The 25,678-nt window shown below is 53.6% G+C and overlaps 1 protein-coding gene across 7 annotated transcripts; it reads right to left on the bottom strand.

Annotated features, from left to right (window-relative positions):
- Positions 1-770: 770 nt before the first annotated feature.
- On the bottom strand, positions 771-25,368 carry KASH5 (KASH domain containing 5). 7 transcript variants are annotated; one of them, XM_057713401.1, is made up of 20 exons: positions 24,808-24,908; positions 22,555-22,692; positions 19,337-19,441; positions 18,728-18,914; positions 18,184-18,248; positions 16,898-16,964; positions 16,475-16,636; positions 16,093-16,210; positions 15,703-15,753; positions 10,171-10,248; positions 9,849-9,905; positions 9,543-9,602; positions 8,344-8,408; positions 8,093-8,219; positions 7,677-7,820; positions 5,441-5,499; positions 3,598-3,643; positions 2,080-2,144; positions 1,877-1,996; positions 1,486-1,764 (listed from the first exon to the last, which is right to left on the bottom strand). In XM_057713401.1, the coding sequence occupies exons 2-20, from the start codon at positions 22,595-22,597 to the stop codon at positions 1,623-1,625; spliced, it is 1,761 nt and encodes a 586-aa protein (XP_057569384.1). In that variant the 5' UTR covers positions 22,598-22,692; positions 24,808-24,908; the 3' UTR covers positions 1,486-1,622. The 7 variants fall into 7 exon arrangements, with proteins under 7 accessions (XP_057569382.1, XP_057569381.1, XP_057569383.1 ...); XM_057713403.1 differs by having other exon boundaries at positions 7,677-7,799; XM_057713405.1 differs by having other exon boundaries at positions 8,093-8,180.
- Positions 25,369-25,678: the final 310 nt, after the last annotated feature.

Here is a 25,678-nt window from a genome sequence, read left to right as displayed (position 1 = left end):
GTTCCCCATGCTGGAAATGGCTCCACTGTCTACCAGGCAGTGGGTCCGACACCCCTCCCTCTTTATCCTCCTTCATACCCTGGCTCTGTCCTTCCTGCTCTGCCTCTCTCTGCCCTGTCCTTCTTTCCATCCATGCACCCAGCCCAGGTCAGGCCTCACACTCTCCCACCTGGACCACTGCCCCAGCCTCACTCCCTTATTCATCCCCTATACAGGCTCAGAAGGTCTCTTTCCCACCCAGAGTGGATTCTGCCCCTTCCCTGATCACAGCCCTTTCTTGGGCACTTGGCAGTAGAGTTCAAGCTGGTGTTCAAAACCCTTAATGGGCTCTTGTCTACCTATCTTATTTCTCACAACTCTAAAGCCTCAAATCCTTCCCTGGCTTCATTTTTTTTTTTTTTAATCTGAGCAACATGGTGCTGCCTATGGCTTTCCACACACAGAGGCACTTTCCAACCACCTGGTCTTCCCACACTTTTTTTCCCTCTGCCTGGGACACCCTCCCCCGCCTCTGCTCACTATAACCAGGCTTACCCATCTTTCAAGACTAAATGCCGATGTCACTTACTTGGGAAGAAATCTCTGGCCTCTGAGGCTGGGCTAGATGCTTTTCCTGAGCTCCTGCAGAGCCTGCAGCTACCTCTCTCTGTCACTGTCCCTCCCTTGCTCAAAGCTCTCCCAAGGAAGCCTCTGCAGTGCTGAAACTGTTCTATATCTTGACCTGAGTTTTGGTTTCATGGGTGTTTACATGTGCAATAATTTATCCAGCTGATACTTGAGATTTGTCCATTTATCATTGTATGAGAAGTTACACCTCAATTACAAAGTAAATAACCAAAAACAAGTAATGAAATCTCCCCAAACTCCCATCATCCTCAGGAGAAAAATCAATGTGCTTCAGCCTGGCATTGGAGGGTCTACTTTTCTATCTTCTAAGGTCTTGCCATGACAAATAGATGATCATTAAGTGTTTGCTGAATGAACAAATGGCTCACCCTTTCCTGCTGGCCACTGATGACGTGTGTGTGTGCCTGGCCCACATCTTGTCCTCCCTCTTTCTGCCAGGAGAGATGCTTGGTCTCCCAGCTGCCCTTGCAGCTAGGGGTGGTCATGCCAAACGGTTCTGGCTGATGTGACAGAGTCTGCTGCTGGCTCTGAGAAGGCTACTGCTTTTCTTTATAGAAAGGAATGGGTGTGTCCCTTTCTCCCTGAAGATGTGATGTATGAAGCTACAACACCTGCCATCTCCTGAGCACAAGGGAAGGGCCAAGAAAGTCACAGAGAATCACAGCACGCTGGCCCTGGTGCTGTGGAGACTGAGCTGTGGGCCCGCAGCTGCCCTCCTCCACACTTGTTTTGTGAGGAAAACATAGCCCCTAGTGCTTGACCTATTAGTGGCAATGTTTTGCTATTGTTAAGAAATGTAGTTGCCAACATTAAAAAAACTAAGAGACTTCACAGAAAAACCCAATACAGGGATGTGGATCCTGGAGCACTGTATCTGGGGTCCCGACAGTGGGATAATCCCAAGTCACAGTGGAACAACCACAGGAATAACAGTAAAAAGAGCCCCAGGGAGGTCACTGAACTAGACACTGCTCTGAGGCGGTGGGGAGCATGGCTCACACTGGAGGAGGCTGGAGGTAGCAGAGCTGGAGGTGGGGCCAGGTGGGGGGCGGGGACTGGCCCAGAAGCAGGACCGAGAGCAGCAGCAGCAGCAGCAGGCCCAGGACTGGCGCCGGGATCAGTGGGTGCCGAGTGACCCTGCGGGGAGGCACGACAGCGCTTGGGGGGGCACCCAGGGGAACCCATGATGTCCCTGCAGTGCCCTGATGTGTGACTACCACCCTTCTTTTGGAGATGCCTTGGGGTGCACCTGAGCTGCTGGGGGTGCAGGGGGCACAGGCAGAGCTGGCCCCAGACGGGCCTCCTGATTGGGACCAGCTCCTTCACCACTGGCACCAGGGCTTGCTGCAACTCCGGGTCTGAGGGGCTGCTGCGGAGAAAGGAAGGCGGGGCAATGGTGCTGGACTTTTTCTCTGCCCCCAAGTCCCCTCCCAGGCCCTTGGGTCCCACTACCTTTCAGGAGGGCTTCCTGGGATGTCTTCAGGGTGTGAGTCTCCCAAAGGGATAGGGGGATCCACCTGGAAGGACAAAGGAGACAAACTTGAGACACCAGGTCCTAGACTGGGAGAGGTGCTTGATTCAGCCCACTGGACGGAAGGGGCCACATCGAAGCCTGTGGGATACAGTGGTTCAGTGTGTGAGCCTCCCCGAGACACACTGCTGCGTTGGGCTCCCCGCTCTGCCAATTTCCTGCTGTGTCCCTGGGCACGTCACCCCTCCTCTCCAGGCCCCACTTCCTCCATGTGCTGGCCGCCACTTCACAGGGCTGAAGTGGAGAATGAATGAGTGAATGCGGGCAAAACCCAAAACATCAGGAGGTGGGCTCAGAACAGTGCCTGGCAGACAGTGAGCACGCAATAACTGTGTAAGCTACTCAATATTATTATTTCCATTTCCATCTGACTCTGGAAGTATCTAGGCCCCCTGAGGGCAGAGACCCCCATCTTCTAGAGGAGCCCAGCCTTGGGCTGGGCCTAGTCCAGTGTGGATACTCCTTGGGTCCACCTTCTTGCTCTGCGCCACGCCCAGCAGGCACTTTAAGATTAAAGCCCCAAACATTTCTCCTGACTCAGTTTCTCACTTTACCACCTCATCCCGTGTCTTTCTGAAAGGGCGTCCCCTCTGTAGATCTCAGGCTTTCCCACCTATGCCACTGCTCTGTGGATGATGCTACGGCAATAGCAATGCAATAATAGATAAGGAGTTCCAAGAACACCAGTCCTAGCCACGATCTTCACCACTGCCACCTATTGTGTGTCTGCTCTGTGCCGGGCACTTTGTGACGTGGATTCTTAACCCTTACCCTCACCCTGAGGACTGCGTAAAGACCACTGTCACACTAGCTGTGAGGAAAGTGAGGTGGGGCCCCAGTCTCCACGGAAGGGAGCGTGGTGTGGTGGGAAAGAGGTGGGCTTTGGGTCAGGCTGCTCAGAGAGACCATCTTGGACAGTGTGGACCCTGAAGGGTCCTAGGTGCCTGGAATGGAGGCTGGCACAGTTTCGAGCTTATGTTCTTCCCTGAGGGCCATAGGTTGCTGACCTCAACAAATTTCCTCCCTTCCCTTCCCTTGCCTGAGAAGCAGGATTGTCACCTGCCGCTTTGAGGATCAAAGAAGGCAGTGCGTGTGGTACCAGGCAGGGCAGCTGTGACAGGGAGGGTCCGGCCCTTCCCGCATGTGGGCGTATGTGCGTGTGCATTTTTGCAATCTGGGGGTGTAGCCATGTCTGTGGTTTAGTGGCTGCAGCCTGTGTATGTGCTTGGGGGTCCCCTGGGAACATTCTGGCCGCCCACTGGCCTGCAGCCTCCCTCTACAGCGCTGTCTGCTCTCATTAGCTACAGCGGAGGCATTGTTATCTCTTGGCCAAACGATTTTTCTGTCTGCTCGGGGGTGTGGGCAGGGGCTGGGGAGGAGCTGTGACTACAGCAGCCTCATCTGAGGGCCTGCAGTGGATGGTGCTGCGCACTGCCTACCGTAACCCGGATCTCCGCTTCCTCCTCTTCCTCTGTTCTGGGCAACCTGGGGCGACAAGAAAGTCACTGCAAACATCTGTCTCCCCTGCCTGGTTCCTGTCTGCCTGCTGTGTGGCGGAACCTTTAAAGGAGGGCTCTTAACATGGATGTGCACCATGGATAGACCTGGAGGATATCCTGGAGCCCCACAAGAAAACTGTTGCGAGTAGGGCAGCATCTGTATTTTTTCAGGGGAATTTTCACCAAATTCCCCAGAGTATGTGACCTCTAAAGGGTCGGGGCCTCTCCATCGCATTGGCTTTCTCAGCTGCTACTTTCCCAGCTGATCCCCCAGCTGATCAGAGGTTTCTGGTTCTCTCACACCCCAAAACACCAGAGACTCAGACCTCTCCGAGACCCTACCACCTGCCCTGGCTTCCTGCCTGGTTGGGGCATTTTCGGTGCGTCTCAGTCTTATTGGGTCTTCTTTGAGAACTGGGACTCCAGCTCAGACTTCCCTGACTCCAGAAGCCAACTATGTGGGCCCCGCCCCCATCCCAAATCATTTCTCTAAGTGCGCAAGCTCCAGCCTTCGCGCCTCCTATGGTCACAGTTGTCTGGAGCCCCTGAAATGCCTCTCTGGGGACTCAGGCCTCAAGCTGCCCAGCCCCAACATCCCTTGGAGGCCCAGACGTCCACACCACCCAGCACCACCTTCATTGGGAAACAGGGATCCAGCCCTCCAGCTTCAGACCCAACACCCTCAGGATACAGTTGTTTCCTCAACTCCCATGCAATCCAGGCTTGTAGGCCCCCAGCCTCTGCCCCAGTCACACACATAGCTGTCTGATCCCCTGGGACTTCTATTTGGGGATCCCCAGCCCTCCTCTCAAAGTCCAAACCCTTACCCCCGCTCATGTCTAGGGGCCACAGGATTCACTACTTCCCAGCTTCCCAATCTGTGGATCATACTGCCCTGGCCGGCCGGCCACCCTGGCCTCCCCACTCCCCCGCCCCAGGAACTCATATGTCCAGCTCCTACGTCAGCCCTTGTCCCCGCTGCTGCTCAGCCCTGTCTTTCATTCCCTGGTGACGCAGGGGGAGGTCACAGCTCTGGGACCCCATCCCGCCCAATCTCAGCTTTCCTAGACAAGTCCAATTAAGAGACCGTGGCAGGCAGCCTCATTAGTTGCTGCAGCCGGGAGCCTGCAAGAGGGGAGAGGGTAGACACAGGCACCGCAGGAAGGCAGAGGCCCCACGGAGGAGGGTGGGTCCAGACATTTAGTGCTTTCTCTATCCTTGGAGGCTGCATGTGAGCCTCGTAACAGTTGCACAACAATCACAGGGCAGGAGCTCACCCCACTCCATCACAAGTAACTGAGCTGGGATTTGAACCCAGCATGTCTGATTCCAGAGCCCCTGATGACCTCCCAACAGTCTGGGTGCTCTCCTGGGGCACAGTCTGGGTCTCGTTCATCCCAAGGCTCCCTGGAGGCCTTGGCAGAGGTGTGTTCAGTGACAGTGACCAAGTGACTGAGCTGTCCCACCTGCCTGACAACTGTCTCCTTGTCTAAGGGTCTCCTATACGAATACCACTCCTATAGGACCCCAAGCAGGGCCTCCGCTCAAAGTCTTCCCCTCAAAGTAGGGTTAGGTGCAGGTTGTCCTGGAACTATCAGGGTCTGAGGGCAGAGCTGGGTCTGACTCCTCCTGGCTCGCAGGCCCAGGGTTGCCTCAGTGTAAATGAATGAGGGGATGAGTGATGCACGACTCCCTCAGGGCTCTTCCAGGCTTTGTACTCTAGCCATCTGAGAGGCATCACCCTGAGGCAGAGGGATGGCTCAGGGAGGACCAATCTTCTTACCACATTGATCGCTCGTTCCTTCCTTCATGAGGGTGTGCTGGCTCTCCCTGGAAGTTTCTCTGTGGGAAAGAAAAGCTTAGGTCTTCCAAGCTGCAACATCTGCTGAAAATTTACCACCTGCTTCTAAGATCTGCCCTCCTCTTGGGCCCCCCTCGAGGATGGCTCTATCATCCCTCCAGGAGCAGAAGCCAGAAACCTGACAGTTGTTCCACCAAGCTCCTTTCTCCTTCAGGACCCAGGAGTCCAGGTCACCCCGAACCTCTCACACGCCCACAAGCCTCTTACACTCGTCTGGGCCCTAAAGAGGCTTAGCATTTCCCTTCCAATCCCTTTTTCCTCCCAGGTTCTCAACCTCAGGAGGTTGCAAAGTAAGTTCTGCGTCTTTCTGTCTATTCCCTTCCCAGAAGCCAGCGCCCTCAGCAGCAACCCCCTGCCCCTGCCCTTATCGTCTGCGTCAGTAGCTCTGTCTCCCTTGCCTCAATTCTGTCTGCTTGTCTCTTTTTTTTTTTTTTTTTTTTTTGGGGGGTACACCAGGTTCAATCATCTGTTTTTTTTTTTTTTTCACAGTTTTTAAATCTTGTATTTTTATTGCTAAAACAATATGTCAACATTGAAGATCAGCTTTAGTCATTATTACATATTTTAGCTATACAAAAAATACATTAGTTCTCATCTCTCATTGAGTCAGAGAGAACTGGGTATGCATTAGAATCACCTGGGAGCTTTTCAGATTACTGAGGCCCAATCATCTGGATCACTGCCCCCACCTCCTCCCTGGCCTCCCAGCCTCCAGTCAGTCCCCATGCAGCCCCAGAGGGGTCTTTCTACATCCAGAGCTGGCCTGCTCCTCCCTACCCACAGCCCTCCTGTGGCTTGATGGAGAAAAGCACAGCTTACCAGCTTCATCCATAGGGAATTCCCTTCATGATCCGGCCTGACCTCATCTCTTACGAGTCACCCCCAACTGTTCTCTGCTCCCCAAACATGTTATGTGGTTTCACACTCCCACGTTCTTGCATTTACTGTTCCCAATGCCTGGAAGGCCTCTCCTTTCTCACACCACTTAACTTCTCTGTTTCTTTCTTCAAAATAAACTCGTGTCAGTTTCCCAGTGATATCTCCTTCAATCTCCTACCCAACACACAAACTATCTTCTCTGGGCTCCCACAGGGCCTGCCACCCACCTCTAGCACATGGACCATCCTGCACTGGGATGGCCCATTTGCATGATCTCTCTACCAGGCCTTGAGTGCTAAGGGGTCCAGGTCCTAAATGATTCCGCTCTGTATCTCCAGGACCCAGTGCAGGCAGCACCCGGAGGCCTGGGCCAGTCTTCCCCTCAAGGAGCCATCAAAGAGCTCTCAGCAGAAGCTCGCTCTAACTTCCCCTTCCCCCAAGGGATGCAGCTCTGCCCCCCACAAGCTGTGTGATCCCTGAGGCTCAGTTTTCCATGAGTAACTGGATGAGGGATGAGGATGCCTACACCTCACAGAGATAGTGGCAGAGGTCATTGAGGAATCTAACAGGAGTGCTGGTGTCGAAGAGAAACAGAAGCTTCTCTCAACCCAGGGAAAAACTGAACAGAGAAACAAGTTTCTCTTTTAAGGATGATGAACAGCTTTGAAGCAGTATAATTTTCAAGACAATACAGCGTTGTTTATAGAGATGTTAGCAATATTTTCTTAAAAAAAGGAATTTTCCTGGCACTAACGGCTTTTCTCACTTTTCAGCTGTGAACAATGAAGATGAGTTGTCTTTGTTATTTCACACAATGTTTGAAATACTGTTCAGGTAATTACAGAAGTAATAAAACAATGGCTATTGTTGAATTCAAGATTACATAGAGGGCTTGTTAAGTTGTTCTTAAAGGTGACGTATTCAAAAGGTAAATGCTTAATGTACCTTTATGGTGTCAGGAAGAACAATTCACATATTCCCTTCCCACTGTAGTACCATTTTAAATAAGGTGATTCCTGACAGTGTTTTTGAAACAATGGCAACAACCACCACCATATGTGTATTTGCTTTGTTCATTCACTTTTGTCTTCCACACCAGCAGGCCAGTCCCTAGAGGGCCAGGGTGGTGTCCTGTCTGGCTGGGGGCTCCAAGGCCAGCACTCAGCAGGTCCTCAGTCAACACCTGCCTATGGGATGAGGAACAGCAAAGGCACATGGTGTCTCAGGCCCCTCTCCCAGCCCCTGGACCTGGTGGTCTCAGAGTCCCTCCCGTGCTCACCTGCCCCTCAGTTGGGGCTTCAGGTGGAAACTCAGCTTCCTCATCGGTATCATTGACGACCTCCTCCCACTGCCATATACCACATAGAGGGTTGGAAAGATTGGAGGCTGTCACTTCTTGTTTCTGGGAGAGGAGAAGTTGTTTCTGAGGCCAGGGAGAGTCAGGTTAAGGCAGACAACAGGTCAGAGGTGGGATGGAGACGGGCTGAGGTGTGAGGATGGGAGGTGGAAGGGAACTGGTGTGAGGCTGGGCTGGGGAGGCAGCACCTGGGAAGGGTTTGGTGCCCCGACCAAGGATTGGGTTAGGGATGAAGTTAAGGACCGAAATAGTCCTGGGGGAACTGGGGTGGGGTGAGAGGGCTGGGTTAGAGTTGCCGCTGGTGGTGGGTTAGGGTGTTTTGGGGGTGTCAGGCCCACCTGCTGAATGGCCTGGATCTCCACACCCAGCGATGGTGGTGGCAGTTTGGTCCAGTCCACTCTCCTCACCTGAGTCCCTTCGGGTAGCCTGGCCACACAGTCAGGAGGGGGAAGGCTGCCTCCGTGCCTGCCCACCACCTGTCAGTCAGCCTATGCTGGAGTTGCTGCCCTGCCCACCTTGGCGCTAGAGGCCGGGGGTCCCTGTCCTTGGGCTCCCCTCCTGCCTCCTCCAGCCCGGCCATTCCACTCACTCATCCAGCCCCTCATGGGTCTGACTCAGCTGTTCCTCCAGGTGTGAGATTTCCAGCCTCAGTTCCTGCAAAGGAAGGAGTGGGGGACCCCTGGCTCTCTGTTTTTCCCCACCTCCCATGCCTGGGCTCCTCTTCCAAGGTCAGTTCCATTCCTGTGACTTCTTTGGGCTCCTCCAGACGCATATTGCCAAGGGAGAAGGGGAAGACACAGTGACAGAAACTCAGGAAGCCAAAGAGAGGCAAAAAGCAACAGGAACCCAGAAGGTAACCTATCAGCCAGGAAAATTAAGAAAAAGAAGGCAGAGATGGAAACACATGGAAAAACGAGAGACACAGATAGAAACAGAGTCACAGAGAGGCAAGAGACACATGGGGTGCAAGACACTCTGAAGACAAGGGACAGAGAGAGGCACTGCCTCAGGAGATAGATGGACTAGAACCAGAGACAGGCAGACACAAGAATCTAAATAAACCAGGCAGAGATACAGAAATAGGAGGGGAGATGTGGTGAGAAGTCCCCCACAGACAATGAAAGTGGACGGGAGGGACTTCCCTGGCAGTCCAGTGGTTAAGAACCCGCCTTCCAATGCAAGGGACACGGCTTTGATCCCTGATCGGGGGAACTAAGATCCCACGTGCTGCGGGGCAACTAAGCCTGTGCTGCAACTGCTGAGCCCTCGAGCTGTGGAGCCCGCATACCATGACTAGAAAGAAGCCTGCACACTGCAAGGAAGAGCCCGCGCACTGCAAGGAAAGATCCCCTGTGTCATAACTAAGACCTGATGCAGCCAAATAAATACAGACACACACACACATAAACAAGAGAGTGAGTCAAAAATTATCCACACTCCAGTTATATTAAAACTTGTATAAATTCTACAGCCAGAGTGTGGATAATTTTTGACTCACCCTCTGTGTGTGTGTGTGTGTGTGTGTGTGTGTGTGTGTGTGTGTGTGTGTAAAGAAAATGGATACAAGATGGAAATACAGAGAGAGAGAGAGAAAGAGAAAGGAAGGAACAGAGGAAAAGTGGAAAGGCAGAAAGAGACAGAGAGGGAGAGAGACATAGTCAAAAAGTAGCGATAGTAGAAACAAGACATAGAGACTTGGGAAAAGATCAACAAAGACAGAAGGAGGCAGCAAATCCCAGAGATGGCAAAAGAGAAGTGGGAAGAGTGGGGGCCAGGCCGGTGGGTTACCTGGGTTGTAGTTCTGTACTCCTCCAAGGTCTTGGCCAGACTCTCTGCATGGTGAATGCGCTGGGAAAGCCCAAAGCTGACTGAGACTGGGCCCAGCCCACCAAAGACACTGAGGTTGGGTGGTGGGGGGACTGGCGGGTGGGCTTGGGGGAAGAGCTAGGGTCTGAGGGAGAGCATCAGTTTCCCAGGAAACCCTCTCACCTCTCCAGGTTGATTATCCGGGGATTAGAGCCAAGCAGGACTTCCCTTTCCAGACTAGGGGCAGGAGACACATAGAAGGCAAATGTTTCCCCCCAGCCCCCTCACCTCGGAGAGGATGGTGTCTCGTTGGCAAATGAGGCGTTCACACTCGTGGAGCTGCCGCTGCCAAGGAAGGAACCCGTCCATCTGTCTGGCCTGCCCTCCCCAGCATGCCCCACTCTCCCAAGCCCTTCTCTTTAACCTCCCTTCATGTCCCTGGACATTAGCTACACGGATGGGAACTTCGGTGAGTTGCCCACTGGCCCTGGGAACCTGACAGCTTCATTGAAATCCCTCATCTCACCTGACCACAGGGGCTGAAATTGGTGATGGTAAAAATGGCCTCGGGGTGGTAGGATGTTGTCAAGGCATTAGGGAGGGGTAGTACCTTCAAGGCATCCTTCTCCGTGGCTAGCTCCTCACTCCTCCTCTTCACTCCATCCCGCTCAGCCAGTAGCTTCCCGTTCTGAAAGAAGGGACCCTGGTCACACTCACTTTAGCAAATGGCTGTGTTAATATTCATAGCTGACATTTGCTGAGCACTTGATGTGCATTGGGCCTCATGAGCAGCACTTTCTATGTTTTAGCCCATTTAATCCCTCCAACCATCCTATGGGGATCTCAGGTTTGAGGTTTTTCATTTGCAGATGAAAAATCAAAATAGAGCTGCAAAAATGGAGATAAGATAGGATGCATGGGGTGGCTGTGAGGATTAAATGAGCTAATACGTAATTATCGCTAACATTTACTGAGGACCCTGCCAGTGTTAACTTATTTCTTATGCCCTATTTTAAAGACAAAGATGGGAGTTCCCTGGTGGTCTAGTGGTTAGTATTCAGTGCTTTCACTGTGGTGGTCTGGGTTTAGTCCCTGGTCTGGGAATTGAGGTCCCGCAAGTCACGTGGTGCGGCCAATATAAAAAAATAAAATAAAGATAAAGACAACTGATGCACAGAAAGGTTAAGCAAGTTAGCCCAGGTCATACAGGTGGGAATTCATGCAAATGCATGTTAATATAGATTAATGAGCACGAAGCATTTAGACCAGTGCCTGGCATATACAAATGTTCAGTGTTATATTAAAAAGATATTTCTAAAACTTTGCATTATGAATTTTTAACAAACAAAAGTAAAAATAACAGTATGATGAACCTGAGAATTCCCCAGTGGTCCAGTGGTTAAGATTCCACACTTTCACTAACAGGGCCCAGCTTCAATCCCTGGTCAGAGGCACTAAGATCCCAGAAGCTGCACCAACTGGCAAAACAAAACAAACCCGTATGATGATGCCCCATTATCCATCACCCAATTTCAATAATTATATACATTTTCCCCGTTTGTTTCTTCTCTATTTGCCAAGTTTTTTGTTTTGTTTTGTTTAACCAAAGTATTTTAAAGCAAACCCCAGGCATCATGTTATTTCACCTGTAACTACTCCAAGCACTTGTATTTCCTACTTGGGGACTTTTCCTTTAGTAAAATCACAATGCAATGCTCACTCAACAAAATTAATAATAATTCCTTAATATCATCACACACCCAGTGCTCTTTTTTGGTTTTGGTTGTCTTACAAATGTTTTTTCACATTTAGTTTGTTTGAATGAGGATCCAAACAAGTTCCACCATGGCTTTTGGTTGAAACGTCTCATTTCTTTTCATCTGACAGTGATCCCCCACCTCCCCAGCCCTGGCACTTTTTTGGGCCCTTCATTTGTGGAAGAAACCAGGTTATTTGTACTGTAGAGTTGGTGCATTTGGATTTGGTTTACTGTGTTCTTGGTCCCTGTGCAGGACGTTTACCATGTTCCTCCCCCCACCCCTCATTATTTCCTATAAACTGATGGGCAGATCCAAGGTCTTGTCCAGACTCTTGTTTAATTTTTTGGCAGGAAGACTTCACGGGTGCTGCTATACACGTTATACTGTGCCACTCAGGAAGAATGTAAAGTCTGGCTGTCCCAACTATTAATGTTTACCCTGTCATCACCCCCAATTTTACAGAAGAAATTAAGGATTGACACAGCTAAGAAACTTGGCCAAGGTCACATGGAGAGTAATTGGACTCAAACTCAAATCTGATTCCAAATCCTGCACTTTTAGCTCCCAGACTCTCCTCTAAGCCAGATGCAGTCCTGGGTGAGAATGGGGAACCAGCTTCGTCCCTCATCTCAAGTTGCTCATCACTGGAGCTGGAGACTGACACAAAAGCCAATGGTAACACTGCATGAGGCGGGCCTAGGGCCCTGGCCTGGGCCTTGCGGGAGCTCAGGCTTTGCAAAGAGGTCGTACCAGGTCTGAGTCCTCAAGGGTAAAGAGAGTTATCTGTGAAAACAAGGGGGCTGGGAGAGGGCAGCCCACGACAGCCACAAAATAGGACCCAAGAATAAAACGCACCAAATTTCAGTCTAAAGCTTCCAGCACCAAAAATCTAGCAAGTTGCGCTGAGTTTTGATGTGAGGCAATCACTGGGGAAAGCATTTCAGAGCACGGAGGCAATCAACTTCCCTTGACCACACCCCTCCTCCTGGCGCCCCTGTGGATACCAAGGCCAACTCCCCCCTCACTCCAGCCCGGCTCAGCTTCAAGTCCTCCATCAGCCGCCTTCCCTCCCTCTCAGTCTCAGCAGGCCTGCGCTGCCAGGTGAAGGGCAGAGGAAGGACAGGCCAGGAATGCTGTGTCAACATCTGTCCACCTGGTCGGGATTTGCAGGCTGGATCCTGGGCAGGGAACCTGGCCTTCTTCTGCAGTAACCTGAGCCCCGCTCTGTAAGTTCTCGTAGGAAAGCTGAGTGTCTGAGTGTCCCTTACTCCAGCATTATTCTACTGCAACTTGAGAACTTGATCTATAGATGCTCTGTAGGCAGCTGCTGAGAAGGGAAAGGTGGGGGAGGCAACCAAGAATAGCTTGGTTATCGAGCACCTAGGATGTTCCAGGCATTGCTCAAGGCACTTGACCCGGCAGCAGGCCTTCTGGGCCGGGAGGTGGCAGAGATCACTGGTTGCCTTTCACCGTTTATTCTTTCTCCTGCTCTCTTTGGGGGGTCCACTCTCCACGTGGGCAGGTGGGTCCCAGCCCCAGCCCTGGAAGTGAATCAAGATGGAAATCTCTGCTGATTCAAGACACCCAGCTGGTTAGCCAACCCAGCAGCCTTTCTCACCCCATCACTTGTTTGCCTCCCACTCCAGAGGCTGAGAAAGGTCAGATATTATCCCAGCCTCTCTTGTCACATGATCCAGTGAGAGGTCTGCTGGTGTGGTGGCGGACTGGGGATGCTCCTGGAAAAACTTTTCTTTCTGCTGAAAAAAGAGAGCCATGAGAGGAGCATTTGCCCCTTTCTGTCCTGTTTTGAGTGAGAACATGAGGTCTGGAGCTGTTGTGGCCATTTGTGATCCTGAGGCCACAGGCAGACAAACAAGTCAAAAAGCTGCCAAACCAGCCCGGAACTTTCAAAACCTCTTGTTAATTAGTGTCCTTCAGATTGAAGCCACCATTTCTTCATTGTTTTCTTCCTTGGAGCTGAAAGTATTCCAGACCTATCAGTAGCCATGTTACCCATGTCAGGGAGTGGTTTGGCTTATAGCCAAAATCATTTGATGTCACTTTGGCCAATGAGATATAAGAGGGAGGTCCTGTCATGGGACTTCGGGGAAAGTTTCTCCTTGCTCTTTTTAAAAAATGTTTATTTATTTATTTGGTTGTGTCAGGTCTTAGTTGCAGCAGGCAGACTCCTTAGTTGCAGCTTGCTGGCTCCTTAGTTGCAGCATGCATGTGGGATCTAGTTCCCTGACCAGGGATCAAACTGAGGCCCCCTGCATTGAGAGCACAGAGTCTTAATCACTGTGCTACCAGGGAGGTCCCCATCTCCTTGTTTTTTTTTTTTTTTTTTTTTCCAATAAATTTACTTATTTATTTTTATTGGCTGCATTAGGTCTTTGCTGCTGTGCGGGCTTTCTGTAGCTGCGGCGATCGGGGGCTACTCATTGCGGTGCACAGGCTTCTCATTGCGGTGGCTTCTCTTGTTGTGGAGCATGGGCTCTAGGTGCGTGGGCTCATTAGTTTTGGCTTGTAGGCTCTAGCTCAGGCTCAGGCTCAGTAGCTGTGGTGCAGGGGCTTAGCTGCTCTGAGGCATGTGGGATCTTCCTGGACCAGGGCTCAAACCCGTGACCCCTGCAGTGACAGGCGGATCTTAACCACTGTGCTACCAGGGAAGCCCCCATTCTCCTTGTTCTTAAAAAGAGATGTTCTAGAAGAAACAGTCACATCCTGTCTGCAACCCATGCTTCACACCATGGCAGCCATCCTTCAGCGAGATTCCCATTGCCCCCAAAGAGGGAATTTTCATGGAAGAGCCAGGGAACAATAGTGGAAAATTTTTTGGTTTAAATGTAAAAGCCATAATACAGACACAGGAAGAAGAGACTTGGGGGGATCAGGCAGAATGAGTATTACTGCCTGGACTGGGCAGAGATTCAGGAGAGTCAAAGAAGAGAAAAACAGAGTGAAAATGGGCCCTGAGGCCAGTCCCAAGCCCCAGGTTAGAGGGCTGGAGAGGATGGCTGCAGTTGAAACACAGAACCTCTGGGACACCTGGGAATCTGAGAGAGGTGTTTCCCAGCTCAGTCTGTGAACCAGCAAGGTGTGTGAATAATAGAATAGATGTGGCTGTGTGAGGAGTTGAGGCACAGAGGGCCCAGTGAGGCCCCTGTAGCCACAAAGTCATAGGAAAGCGGCTAAACCTCCTCTGTGACCCTAGAAGGGTGTGGAGGACCCCAGTAGCATTCGTGGATTGTGGGGTCCAGATGAGGGCCACCATCAGCAGATGCAGTGAGGACAGTACATCCAGAGGCCAGAAGGCAATGTCAACCCCCCAGTGGATGCCAGCGTGCAGTGGTGACTAAGGCTGAGGACCAGATGGGACAATGAACATCAATCTTGGGCAGAGAGAACAGACACTGAGTGAGGAGCACTGAGATGCTGCATGGGTCTCCAGCAACTTAGATGCCACCTTGTGTGGAGGGTTTATTTTCACCTAAAAGGACCAGGTGGGCCCAGAATTAACTAAGACAATGTTTTCTGTCTCAGACAGAATGGGACTTGAATCAGACCTGCAGTTGGGCTAGGCCTGCTCATGCTATGTGCTAGGCTCTGGGCTAAAAGTGGCCTTTTAATCCCCATGACAATCCTAACGAACAGATACCCTTCTCCCCTGTTCTTAGAGAATAAAACTATGGCTTGGAAAGGGCATGTCACATGTCTAAAGGTTGTTTGTTGTGTAAGTGGCAGATATGGTATTTGTTTTTTGTGGTTTTTTTGGCCATGTCACACAGCATATGGGATCTTAGTTACCCAACCAGGAATCAAACCTGTGCCCCCTGCAGTGGAAGCGCGGAGTCCTAACCACTGGACTGCCAGGGAATTCCCGGAGATGAGATCTGAATCAGGGCTGACTTTAAGGTCTGTGTTCTTTCCACCATAAAAAATACTAATATATGAACAACACTAGCTAACTTTTAGTGAGCTCGTCCCATGTGTCCTGCCTGTGCCAAGGACTTTATAAGCATCTTCCTGTTTAAATCTCACACAATCCAACCAGGGAGATTCCATTATTTTGCCCTTTTTTGCAGGTGAGAACACTGAGGCACAGAGAGGGGTGGACTGGCCCATGCTTATGTAGGCAGCCTCGTTGTAGCCAGGAGTCCGCCCCATGCCCCACAGTCTTCCTGACTATGGCAGTCCTCACGTGCAGCCATGTGACCTTCAGGGACATTCACACATTATTGGGCTTCTGGGGTCTCCCTTACCAGCCTGAAGGGTGTTTGGCTGCAGGCAGCTGGGGGTGTTTGGGGCAGCAGTGGGTAGGGTGGGAAGATCCTGAGGACTGGGGAAGGGGTGGGGGTGGGCACTGGGTCTCAGAGGCTCACCTCCTCCTGCAGAGTCTCTATCTCAGCCACCAGATGCTGCTGCTCCTTTTCCTGAGGCAGCAAAGAGAGAGAACAAAGGCTTCTTTTCAGGCCTCCTTGCCCCCACATGTTGCCCTTTTCCCACCCCTGGGAATACAACTTGGGCCTGGGTCACTGCAGAGCAGGGCTGGGGGAATGGGTCTGGGGAGTCCTGATGACTCCTGCTGTCCCCTTTGTCATGAGAGGGATGGCAAGTAGACCTGGACCCAAAGTCTGGGGAGCAGGACCTGAACTGAGGGAGGAAGCCTGGGTGACCTCTGCCCTTTCCCACTCCACAGTCAGGTTCTGTTGCTCAGACTCCAAGATAGTGGGAAGAAGAGTGCACCTTTGTGCCCCTTGCCCGAAACCCACCATCTGCCGGGCCTGGGCCAGAAGGCTGCGATTCTGTTCCTCCAAGCTCTTGGCCAGAGTCTTCAGGTCCTCCAGCTCCTCGTCCATGGCCTTGGCAAACTGCACCGCCTGCTGGGTACTGAGAGGGGGCGAGGGCAGGTGGGCCACATGAGATAGAGGAAAACAGAGATCACAGAGAAATCCACTTAGCGCAATAGAGAAATCCCAGAGACCCCAGAGAGAGAGGGACAGAGACCCAGAGAGAAAAGGAGGGAAAGAGACCGAGTATGGGGGACAGAGACCCAGTTTCTACCTAAGAAATACTAAGAAAGTGGGAGTGAGTCTGGGCCTGTGGGTAGGTGGGACACGGGGGGTGCAGGAGGGCAGACGGGGCCAGGCCCACCTGCGGAGCTGCTTGCGCAGGGCCAAAATCTCCTCCCCAAGGCGTGCGGACCCCTCCTCGGCTGTCTCCACACTGCGCTGCAGTTTGGCATTCTCCCCAGCCAGCCGGCGGTTACTGAGCTCCAAGTCTTCCAGGCTGCTCAGCAGGTCAGCTGTGGCGGGTCTGGGGGCAGGGAAGGTTCAGGGTCACTGCCCACAGCCCTGACCTGCCTTCCCCAGGTTGGGCTAGGTATTGGTGGTCGGGAGATTCAGCTCTTCTAGATAAAGAGAAACAGGAGACTACCCCACTCTCTCTGAGCTGTTAGCACAGCCCGTGTCCCTCACCCACTCCCCAAAGGACCCCAAGCCCTAGGCAAGGCCCTGGGCCCCAGGCAGGCTGCAGGGCACAGGTGGGGGAGGGCAGAGAGGGCCTGAGGGTAGGTACAACTCAGGTCTGGGGTCTTCGCCTCCGAAGCTTTCCAGGTTGGCTGGATCCTCAGCTTCTGAGCATCCTGGAGGGAGACAGACAGAGGGTGGTGGGCCCCCAGGCGACCTGAGATGTTGGAGTGCCCAAGGACTCTGGCTTCGGTCCTCCTTTGGCCTCCACCCTCACATTTGCTCTGGGTGATCCCACCTGCCCCTGGGGCTGGGATTACACCCACCATCCAGAAAGCTTTTTGCTCATGGCTACCTTGAGCTCAGGCTGGATCTCCCCATATCTCCCAACCACCCCATATTCATCACACCTCAACTACCCCAAACTTGTCTCTCCTCCTAGTTTTCCCACTCACCCATCCAGCCCCTTGGCTGTCCTGGCTCCCTCACTCCTCCTGCCTCAGGCCTCGCCTTCTTCCCCGGGACCCTCACCACAGCCTCCTCCCTGGCCTCCTGGCCTCCAGCCTCTCCCTCCTGTCCTTCCCCTATTCAGCCTCAAAGGGGTCTTTCCTCCCCAGGAGCTGACCTGCCCCTCTCCTGCTCATAGCCCTCCCCTGGCCCCCAAGCCTGTTTGAGGAGGTTCAAGAGGATGTCAAGAAAGCTGTATTTTTTGGCTCTTGTTTTGTTTTTATAAGGCTGGAGAAAGAGAACATGAATGCTTTTTTATAGAGCACCTGCTGTATGTGAAGGCTTTAGGGTAGAATGGTGAGCAAACCAACCAACCAACCAAACAGCAGGGCAGGTAATGAGTCAGATAATCAGATTTCTGCAGGGAAGGAATGCAGGTCTGTGCTGAGGGAGCTGGACAGAAAGGGACCTTAGCCTGCAGCATCCCAGGCCTTCCCCACCAGGGCTTCCCTACCAGGTGTGAAGGATAAGGGAAGACACAGACAGTTTAAGCTGAGAAAATAGCCTGAGCTGAGGCCAGGCTGGAGGTGGGCGGTGCCGGCAACAAGACCAGAGGGACCACGAATGCAGGGACTAGAGTACAGGGAGGGGCTGACTTGATGACCGAGAGGATGATGAGAGGTGGGAGGGGCCTCTCTAACAAGGCTGGTGTTAGGAGGAGTCGGAAACAACCCGTGATGAAAAAAAAAAAACCAAAACCCCAAAGCTCAGGGCAGGTGGCGGGGCAGTCATGTCTTGGAAGTGCCTAGAAAGCCAAACTTGAAGCTCCAGGTTAGAGCAAAGGTCTCTGGGGTCCGACCCCATCCCCTGCTCTGCCTCCGGGTGGGAAGTTCCCCCCACTGTCTGACCCTGGGCCTGCCTGCTTCATTCTATATATAGTAATCTCACCAGATGGCAGTTGCTGGGAGGTGAGGGCTCCCTCGAAGGCAGTCTCCTCTTCCAGCTCTAATCCCCTGTATCAAAGGGATGAGGCTTAGAGCCCCCTGCAGCCACTCCCCCAATCCTGACCAGCCACCGGCAGGGGGATTGCGGGTGGTGGGAGGAGGGGCCGGGTCAGGTGAGCGTGAGCACTGTGGGGAGGAAGGTGAAGCCAGATGGCAAGAGCCTGGGGCCAGATGGAAAAGCGGGAGGGGCGGGGACTGGGTTTGGAGGAGGGATGGGGAGGGGCCTCTGTCAGCCCCTTAACATTCCACTTCTCCTCCTTCCAGCCCCTTTTATTTCTGCCCCCAGACTCCTTCTCCCTCCCCATCTTAGGCACTTTGTCCTCAGGCCCTCCTCCTCCCCCAGCCCCATCTCTACTTTTCTCTCCTCCTCAGCCTCCTTCCAACCACAGCAGGTCCCTGTACCCAAAGGGTGCTGGCTGCAGTAAACAGGTATGAGGTTAGATCTTAGGAAGGGTTTCCTGGGGGAGGGTGGATGTGCGGGGACCCACCCATCCAGCTGACAGGCAGCGATCCAGTCCCTCATTACAACCAGGAAGGTGTCCAAGTCCACAGTGGCCTGAGGGCCCTCCCCATTGGGGTCCAGGCTGGAGGCCAGTGTTTGGAGGCGTGCATCCTGGGGGCCCCGTCCAGTCACAGCCTCCAGGTAGGCTAGTACATGGGTCACAGCCACAGTGCCTAGGGATAAAGCATGCTGTGAGGGAGTCTGGGGAAGGTGAGGGGTGGGGGATGGGGACAGGTGATGGCTTTGAAGTGGGACCACTGGCTGGGCTGGTGGCATCCCTGTACGATGGCCCTTGGGCAATGGGGCCCAGTCATCTCCAGCTCAGAGGGTAGAATGAAGAGGACCAGCTGCGCCCCACCAGGCCCAGTGGTTGCCCTTCCCCCTCTCCCAGGCCCCAAAGCCCCACACTCCTCTGTTAATGTCCCCCAAGTTTCCTCCCCCACCATCCTTGTCCTGAAAGGCCTCCATCCCCTTATCCATTTCCTTCCTGAAGCTTCCGACAATCACCCAGTTCACCCTAGCCCATCCCTGTCTCTATGGCCCCCCAGTTCCCAGCTCCCCATCTCCATCCCTTATAATTTCTTGACTCTCTGACCTGTCCTCTGGGGGTCACAAGCTTCAAACATGGAGTCGAGTATTTGCTCCTCTAAGCTGAGCAGCGTCCCCAGACGCCCCTCCTCTGGCTGGTCCCAGCGGTACACTGAGGAGACAAGAGGGCCAGCCCACCTATGAGGAGGGGGGATGATCAAGAGCAAAGAGGGGTGACCCCCGGTCCTGGGCTCCTGCAGAGAGGAAGGAATTCATTCCAAGCTGCTCGGAGTTTGGGGCGGTGGGGAAGCGCAGGAAGCTTTGGGTGGGGGCCACGATGTGAGGGTCGCTGAGTCACCTCCCCCATCCCCCGACCTTGGAAAGGTGGCCCCCATCTTTCAAGCCAGGAAGTGCCCCCTGCTGTCGAATCCTTTGTATCCGATCGGCTCAGGAGTCCAGATACTGGACAAATGCTTTGAGTACAGCCTCTCCTCCTCTCTTTCCCTGCTTCCTGGGCTCGGCTCAGAGGGGGCTAGGGGCGGAGGAGGGCAAAGAAGAGAGGATTCTGGGAGAAGCCGAGGGTGAAGGGGGGCCCAGGAGCCAGGAACAATCCGATAACGCGCGGGCAGCCTGGATCGATCCCGCCCGCAGCATCTCCGGTCTCCCAGCCCGCCTTGGGGCTGGGTCGCTCTCCTCCCCCATCCGAGGCTGGCGGCGTCAGCATCCGCGCCCATAGCCTGGGGCATGAGATGAAGGGGGATGGGGTGATCCAGGCTGGGTGGGTGGTGGGGGAGTGGTTAGGAGCTCAGAGTTCAGCTGCATGACTGTGGGAAAGTCTCTTCTCCTTTTGGAGCCTCAGTTTCCCCACTGGTAAAGTGGGTGGATAGAGTGATCCCCACCGCCCCCCCCCCCCAGGGATGGGAGGGTTAGGTATGTGTATTTGAAGAGCACCCCCCTCCCCCGCCTCCGCACAACGTGAATATCCTGGGGTCTGTTCGTCCACTGCTGCATCCACTGTGCCTACACATAATAGGCACTCAACAAATGCTCCAAGACATGGAAGGAGCCTATATATTCTCTATCCCAGGACTCACTGGACCAGCCCAGCCTCTTTCCCTGCCCTGCCCCTGGACAGCTGGGTATAGCAGAAGGCCAAGCACAGGCTGCAAGGTCTGGTAGACTCAGGGGACAACTTGGTCAAGGGCCTGAGTCTCGTGGAGCCTCGGTTTCTTCCTCTGGAAAATGGGTGGGGAGGTTACTTCCCTCCTAGAGAAGAGATGAGATAAAATCTGCAAAGGCCCTGGCAGAGGGCCTGGCACATGGTGGAGGCTCAATAATAAAACTGAACATTTATTCAGCCTTTAATAGGAGCCAGGCCCCTTCTTAGCATTTTACACAAACCATGGTGGCTGCTATTATTAGCCCCACTTTAAAGATAAGGATACTTAGCCACAGAGAAGTTAGAAATTTGCCCAGGGTCATGTGTTCTACATAGGAGTGCCCTTTCCCATCCCTCTAACTTTTCAAGGGTTCTTTGCAGTGAGCTAAAATTTGGCCCCCTTGGGTTTGAACTCATGTTTCTAGGGAAGGGGAGCGGGAACTTACAGTTAGGGGAGACACCTCCTCTCACTGTGCCCCCCATGTTATGGAGGAGGACCCTGAGGCCCAGTGAGATAACCCAGGACTGGCTGGCTCCAGGTGACGTGGGATCTGAGGGTCTGCATGTATCTACAGTGCAGATGTGACACTGTGCCTCCCGGGGCCCCTCAGGAAGATGTCACTCTGCTTCTCTCCTGTTCTCTTTCCTTCCTTTTCTTCCTCAATGTCTCAACCTCTCTCTGTGTATCTGTCCTGTCCCTTCTCTAGTTTTTTTTTCTCTCTGGCTCTTTCTCTCCATCCTCCTCCCCATCTCTGTCCCATGAGTCCCTCCTGCCTCTGTCTCCATGTCCCTCGCTCCCACTTTCTTCCCTGTCTCTGTGCTTCTTTCCCCACAACTCAGCGACTCTCCGTTTCTCGAGCCTTTCCTCTCCTTCCTCCGCTGCCTCTCTCTCTCTTCTCACCCCCCTGCCTTCCTCAGTCTCCATCTCTCCTGGGTGTGTCCCTCCCTTTCCTCTGGGAGCCTCCCAAAGCTGGCTCAGCCCTTGGCCATGGGCTCCTCGGTGGCCGCACGCCCTCTGCTGGTGCAGACGAAGTTTAGATGTTTAGACGCTAGTTACTCAGCCTGCCCTCTCTTCCTGAATTCAGGTGTCCGCCCCCTACCTTCCTATCTGGAAAGCCTCCTGAGGCCAGAGTCCAGGCCTGCTAGGAGCCTCTAAAAAAGGGGCTTTGCCTCTCCTCTAGGGTGGGAGTCTCTCTTGGGCTCTCTCACTTAGTAGATGAGTTTCAGAAAGGGTAACCTAGCATCTTCCTCCCGAAGCTGCTTTCACACCCATTTGGTCTGCATCCATCCAATCATTCAAGGATTTAGCAATTGGGTTCCTATGACATGCCAGGCATTGCTCCAGGGCAGTGGGACCAACAGGGCAGCCACTGGCCACAGTGGTTCTTGAGACCTGAACTGTGGTGTGAACTGAGATGCTCTGTTTGTGTAAAGTACATACCAGATTTTGAAGACTTAGTGTGAAAAAAAGAGAATAACTCCAATACAATTTTATATTGATTATATGCTGAAAGGATACTGTTTGGGATATATTGGGCTAAATAATATCTATTATTGTCATTCATTTTGTTTGTTTCTTTTTTTGTTTTCTTTCGATGTGGCTACTACCAAAATTTAAAATTACATATATCGCTCACATGTTGGCCAGCGCTGCTCTAAGCACTGGGAATACCAGAGTAAATAAAACCAAGGCTGCCCTGTGGAGCTTGTGTTCTAGCAGGGGAGACAGAGTTTAAACAGACAAATAGATGTCAGTGCTATGGAGAGAAGTAAAGCAGGAAAGGGGAGAGAATTCCACAGGGCAGCTGCTTTACAGAAAGCAGAGTCTCCAAGGAGGGTGAGCCTGTGGGTCACTGGAGAGGGTGCTCCAGGCAGTGGGGCACAGCGCATACAGAGGCTTCTACTCTGGCCTCCCTAGAGCAAACGAGATAAGGTGTCCTGACAGGTGGGCACAGAGCAGGTATTTAATTAAGGATCGCTCCCTGCCTCCTACCCTGCCTTGAGGTGAAGGCTCAGCCACCCCAAGCCACCTCTGCCAAGTCCCCGAGTCACAGAACATGGCACCCCATTCACCCACTGCTCCCTCCTCATCCTCCCATGGGACAAACAGGGACCCAGTCACTTACTTTTTGCAGCAGTGCTGCCCTCCTGACTCTCTGGCAGGTCCATGGGCCACCCCCACTGCTCTGCAGCTGCTGGCGAAGCTAACAGCTCCCTTCCATCACTGGGAGGGACCAAAAAGGAATCAGCTGCTCCGCGAGCTCCTGGAGGGACAAACAGGGGAATGGCCTCCTCAGACCAGCCACCTGCGGGTGGGGACCCGCCCTGTCTTACCTGTGCCCCAGGCCGCTCTGGGTTCTCAGAACCTGTTTGCCCACCCGTTCCTGGACCAGAGCAGCTCCCGCTCAGACATGTTTTATGGATTGGAGGTGTGGGCTGGGAAAGTGGGGGGCCCAAGCAGCGGGTGGCAGAGATCAAAGAGGGTGGGGGTCACTCCTTCCTACCACCCCTCCTCCCCACAGTTTGTCAAGTTCCCCAGCCCTGTCCCTCCTGCCCAGTGACTCTCCCCTGTCCCCTCCTGACCTTCCCTACGGCCCTAGGTCAGGCCTCAGCCTCTCCCCTTGGGCCCTTGACCCAGCCTCCTGACTCCAGTCTCCCTCTCCAGTCCATCCTCACAGGGCCTCAGAGCTGACCTGCCCCTCCTCTGCTCAATGTTGTTCCATGGCTCCCAGGCACCCCGGGGACAAAGCCTAGACCTTGGACTTGATATCGAAGGCCCTGCATGGCCTGATCCCACCTGCCTCCCCCACCCCAAATCCCACTTGCTGCTCCAGCAACTCTGAACCGCTTGCTGTTCCCCAAACTGGGCCAGTTCTTCCCACCTCCAGGTCTCTGCCTGGGACACCCTCCTCGCGGGCCCTTCCTGTCCCGGCTCCCATGTCCCTTCCTCTGGAAAACGTTTCTGAAAGAGGTGCTGTCCCTGGGCTCCCACACCGCCCTAGGCTACTGACCTTCTTGCCCTATCAGCCTGTATTAGGAACTGTTGGCTTCGCCTGTGAGTTTGATCCCCATCTCTCTCCTGCTCCCAGCCCTCCCATGGCTCCCGAGTGCCCTCAGGACTAAGTCCCAGACCCTCAGGCTGGCGTGGCACAGAGTGGTCCCTGCAACTCCTGGCTTCTTTTTGTCACGTTTCTCTCCACTGGCTGACCTCCAGTCCCTCACGGCAGGCAGGGACTCAGCATTTTCCCATGGTCCTCCCAGGCCCAGGCTCCCAGCTCCTCCGGGGAGCCTTCCCTGAGTCCCTGGAGCAGTTAGGGACTCCCTCCTTTGTGCCCTGACAATGCCCTGTCCTGCTTCCATCATAAGCAGGTTGACCATAAGACTTACTGTCCCAACTCCAGGACACTTTCAAGAGTGAAAGGGGCGCTATGAATAATGACAACAGACAACAGCGCCCATATCAGGCTGCACTGGGCACACTGGGGCAGACGGTCAACGTAGGGTCTCCTGGGGCCTGTCCTCACCCCGCCCATTCAGCCCCCCCTTTCGTCACCAAGTACTCCCCACATCCTGCTCTGCCTGGCGCCAGACGGGGTCCACAGCTGTGGAGTGCACACTCCCTGGCAGCTTTTATAAGGTCCTAGAAAAAGGGGTCTTTGAAGAGAGACCCTTCCAGAGCGTGGACCAGGCTAGGGGGCATAGAAGGGGGGTGATGGCTGTGGGGCCTGAGTGGGGAAGGGTCCCTGTGAGCCAGGGTGCGGACTGGCCCTGGGAGCCTCTGACAGGGTTTGGGGGACATACTCCTGGTGAGGGACCGAGGGAGGCTCTGTTGGACCTCGGGGGTCTTTGACGGGGGGATTCTAACAGGAGGAGGACCCAGGCAGGCATTCTGGGGATTTTAAGGAGGTCTCTGACTGGATTTCAAGAGGGTCTCTGACTGGATTTCTGGGGAGTCTCTGTATTTTTGGGTTGGCACCTCCGACAGGATTTTGGAGGGGAATCTCACAGGATTTTTGGTGGATCTGACAAGATTTCTGGGGACCTCTACCAGGACTTCAGGGAAGGATTCTCACAGGATTTAGGGGGGAGTGAAATGGGACTTTCTGGGAGGGGGGTGTCTCTGACAGACTCTGAGGTAGAAGTGTGACAGAATTTCTAGAAGATTCTGACAGGATTTCAGGGGTCATCCTCAAGATTTCCTGGGGGGTTCCTTTCAGTATTTCTGAGGGGATATGGTCAGGATTTCAAGAAGATTTTTAACAAGACTTGGAAGGCCCTGATATTCGGGACTCTCCCCTAGGATTTGGGACCTTTGTCAGGATTTCGGGAGGGGCTCTGACACGGCTACTCCGGAGAACCTCGCCACGGCTAGGGCGTACCTGGGGCCACGTCCCAGTCTCGGGACACAGCTGAGGGCCACGAACGACAAACTAACGGCAGTTGGGTCTGGAGGGGCCGCGCGTGCGCTGTTCCCGCCAGAAAAGGCAAAGGCGCCGGGGTGGGACCCAGAGCGCGCGCGGCGTCTAAACTACGCCCCGCCTGAGCTCCTCCCCCGACGCAGGCGCACAGCGGGGCCAGGCGAGCGCCGGTCTAGTCGGGTACCTGTAAGACCGCGCATGCGTAGGGCTGCCCGGGCGCGGGCCCGGGCGCGCGCCCGGCCTGGTGAAGCGGGCGCATGCGTATTGGCCGAGCGAGCGAGGGCTGAAGGGATCACAGCTGTGGGGGTAGGGCAGGCCCGCCTGCGTTCTCTGCGCTGGGGCCTTCTGGGTGGCCTCAAGCTTCGGTGAAATGGGTCCAAGCAAGGGAGAGTTGGCCTGAGGGATACCTGGTCCATCCCCCACTTCTTATCAGCCATCAAGCCGCGCCCTTTGTTGCCCTCTGTTCCGTGCCGGGTTGCCTGTCACCGTCACAATGATGTCCTGCCCTGTCCTGCCTCACCACTCCCGTGCCTTTTTGTGGCTCCAGTCACGATGTAGTAATAGGTGCCCGAAGGATTCTTTGCCAAACGGTTTCGTTCATTCCTTTTAGGAGAAAATGAAAGAAAAATAGCTTCAGCTTTTCTGGCTAGAGCAAGGAAGAGAATTACATCCCAAATGGACACCTAACGAAGGGCATTTGGGATAAGAGATGTCCCACCCACTCGACCTCTTTGCTGGCCCAGACACAGAAAAGGAATCCGTTTGCATCCTTCAATTCATTCCACCATCATTCACTCAGCTCTTACTTCCTCAGAGAGGCCTTCCTCTGACA

Source organism: Hippopotamus amphibius, chromosome 16 (genome assembly GCF_030028045.1).
Source record: "Hippopotamus amphibius kiboko isolate mHipAmp2 chromosome 16, mHipAmp2.hap2, whole genome shotgun sequence".
NCBI lineage: Eukaryota > Metazoa > Chordata > Mammalia > Artiodactyla > Hippopotamidae > Hippopotamus > Hippopotamus amphibius.
This window is presented reverse-complemented; position numbering and strand designations above follow the sequence as displayed.

Bases quoted from the DNA above. Each gene is read 5' to 3' on its own strand.
- KASH5 (XM_057713399.1), bottom strand. From the start codon at position 22,597: ATGGACCTGCCAGAGAGTCAGGAGGGCAGCACTGCTGCAAAAA. The intron at 18,915-19,336 runs GTCAGAGAGTCA...CTTTATCCCTAG, and splicing joins TTGTGACCCCCAGAGGACAG to GCACTGTGGCTGTGACCCAT. The intron at 10,249-15,702 runs GTGAGCCTCTGA...CCCTTCTTTCAG, and splicing joins TAGAGACTCTGCAGGAGGAG to AACGGGAAGCTACTGGCTGA.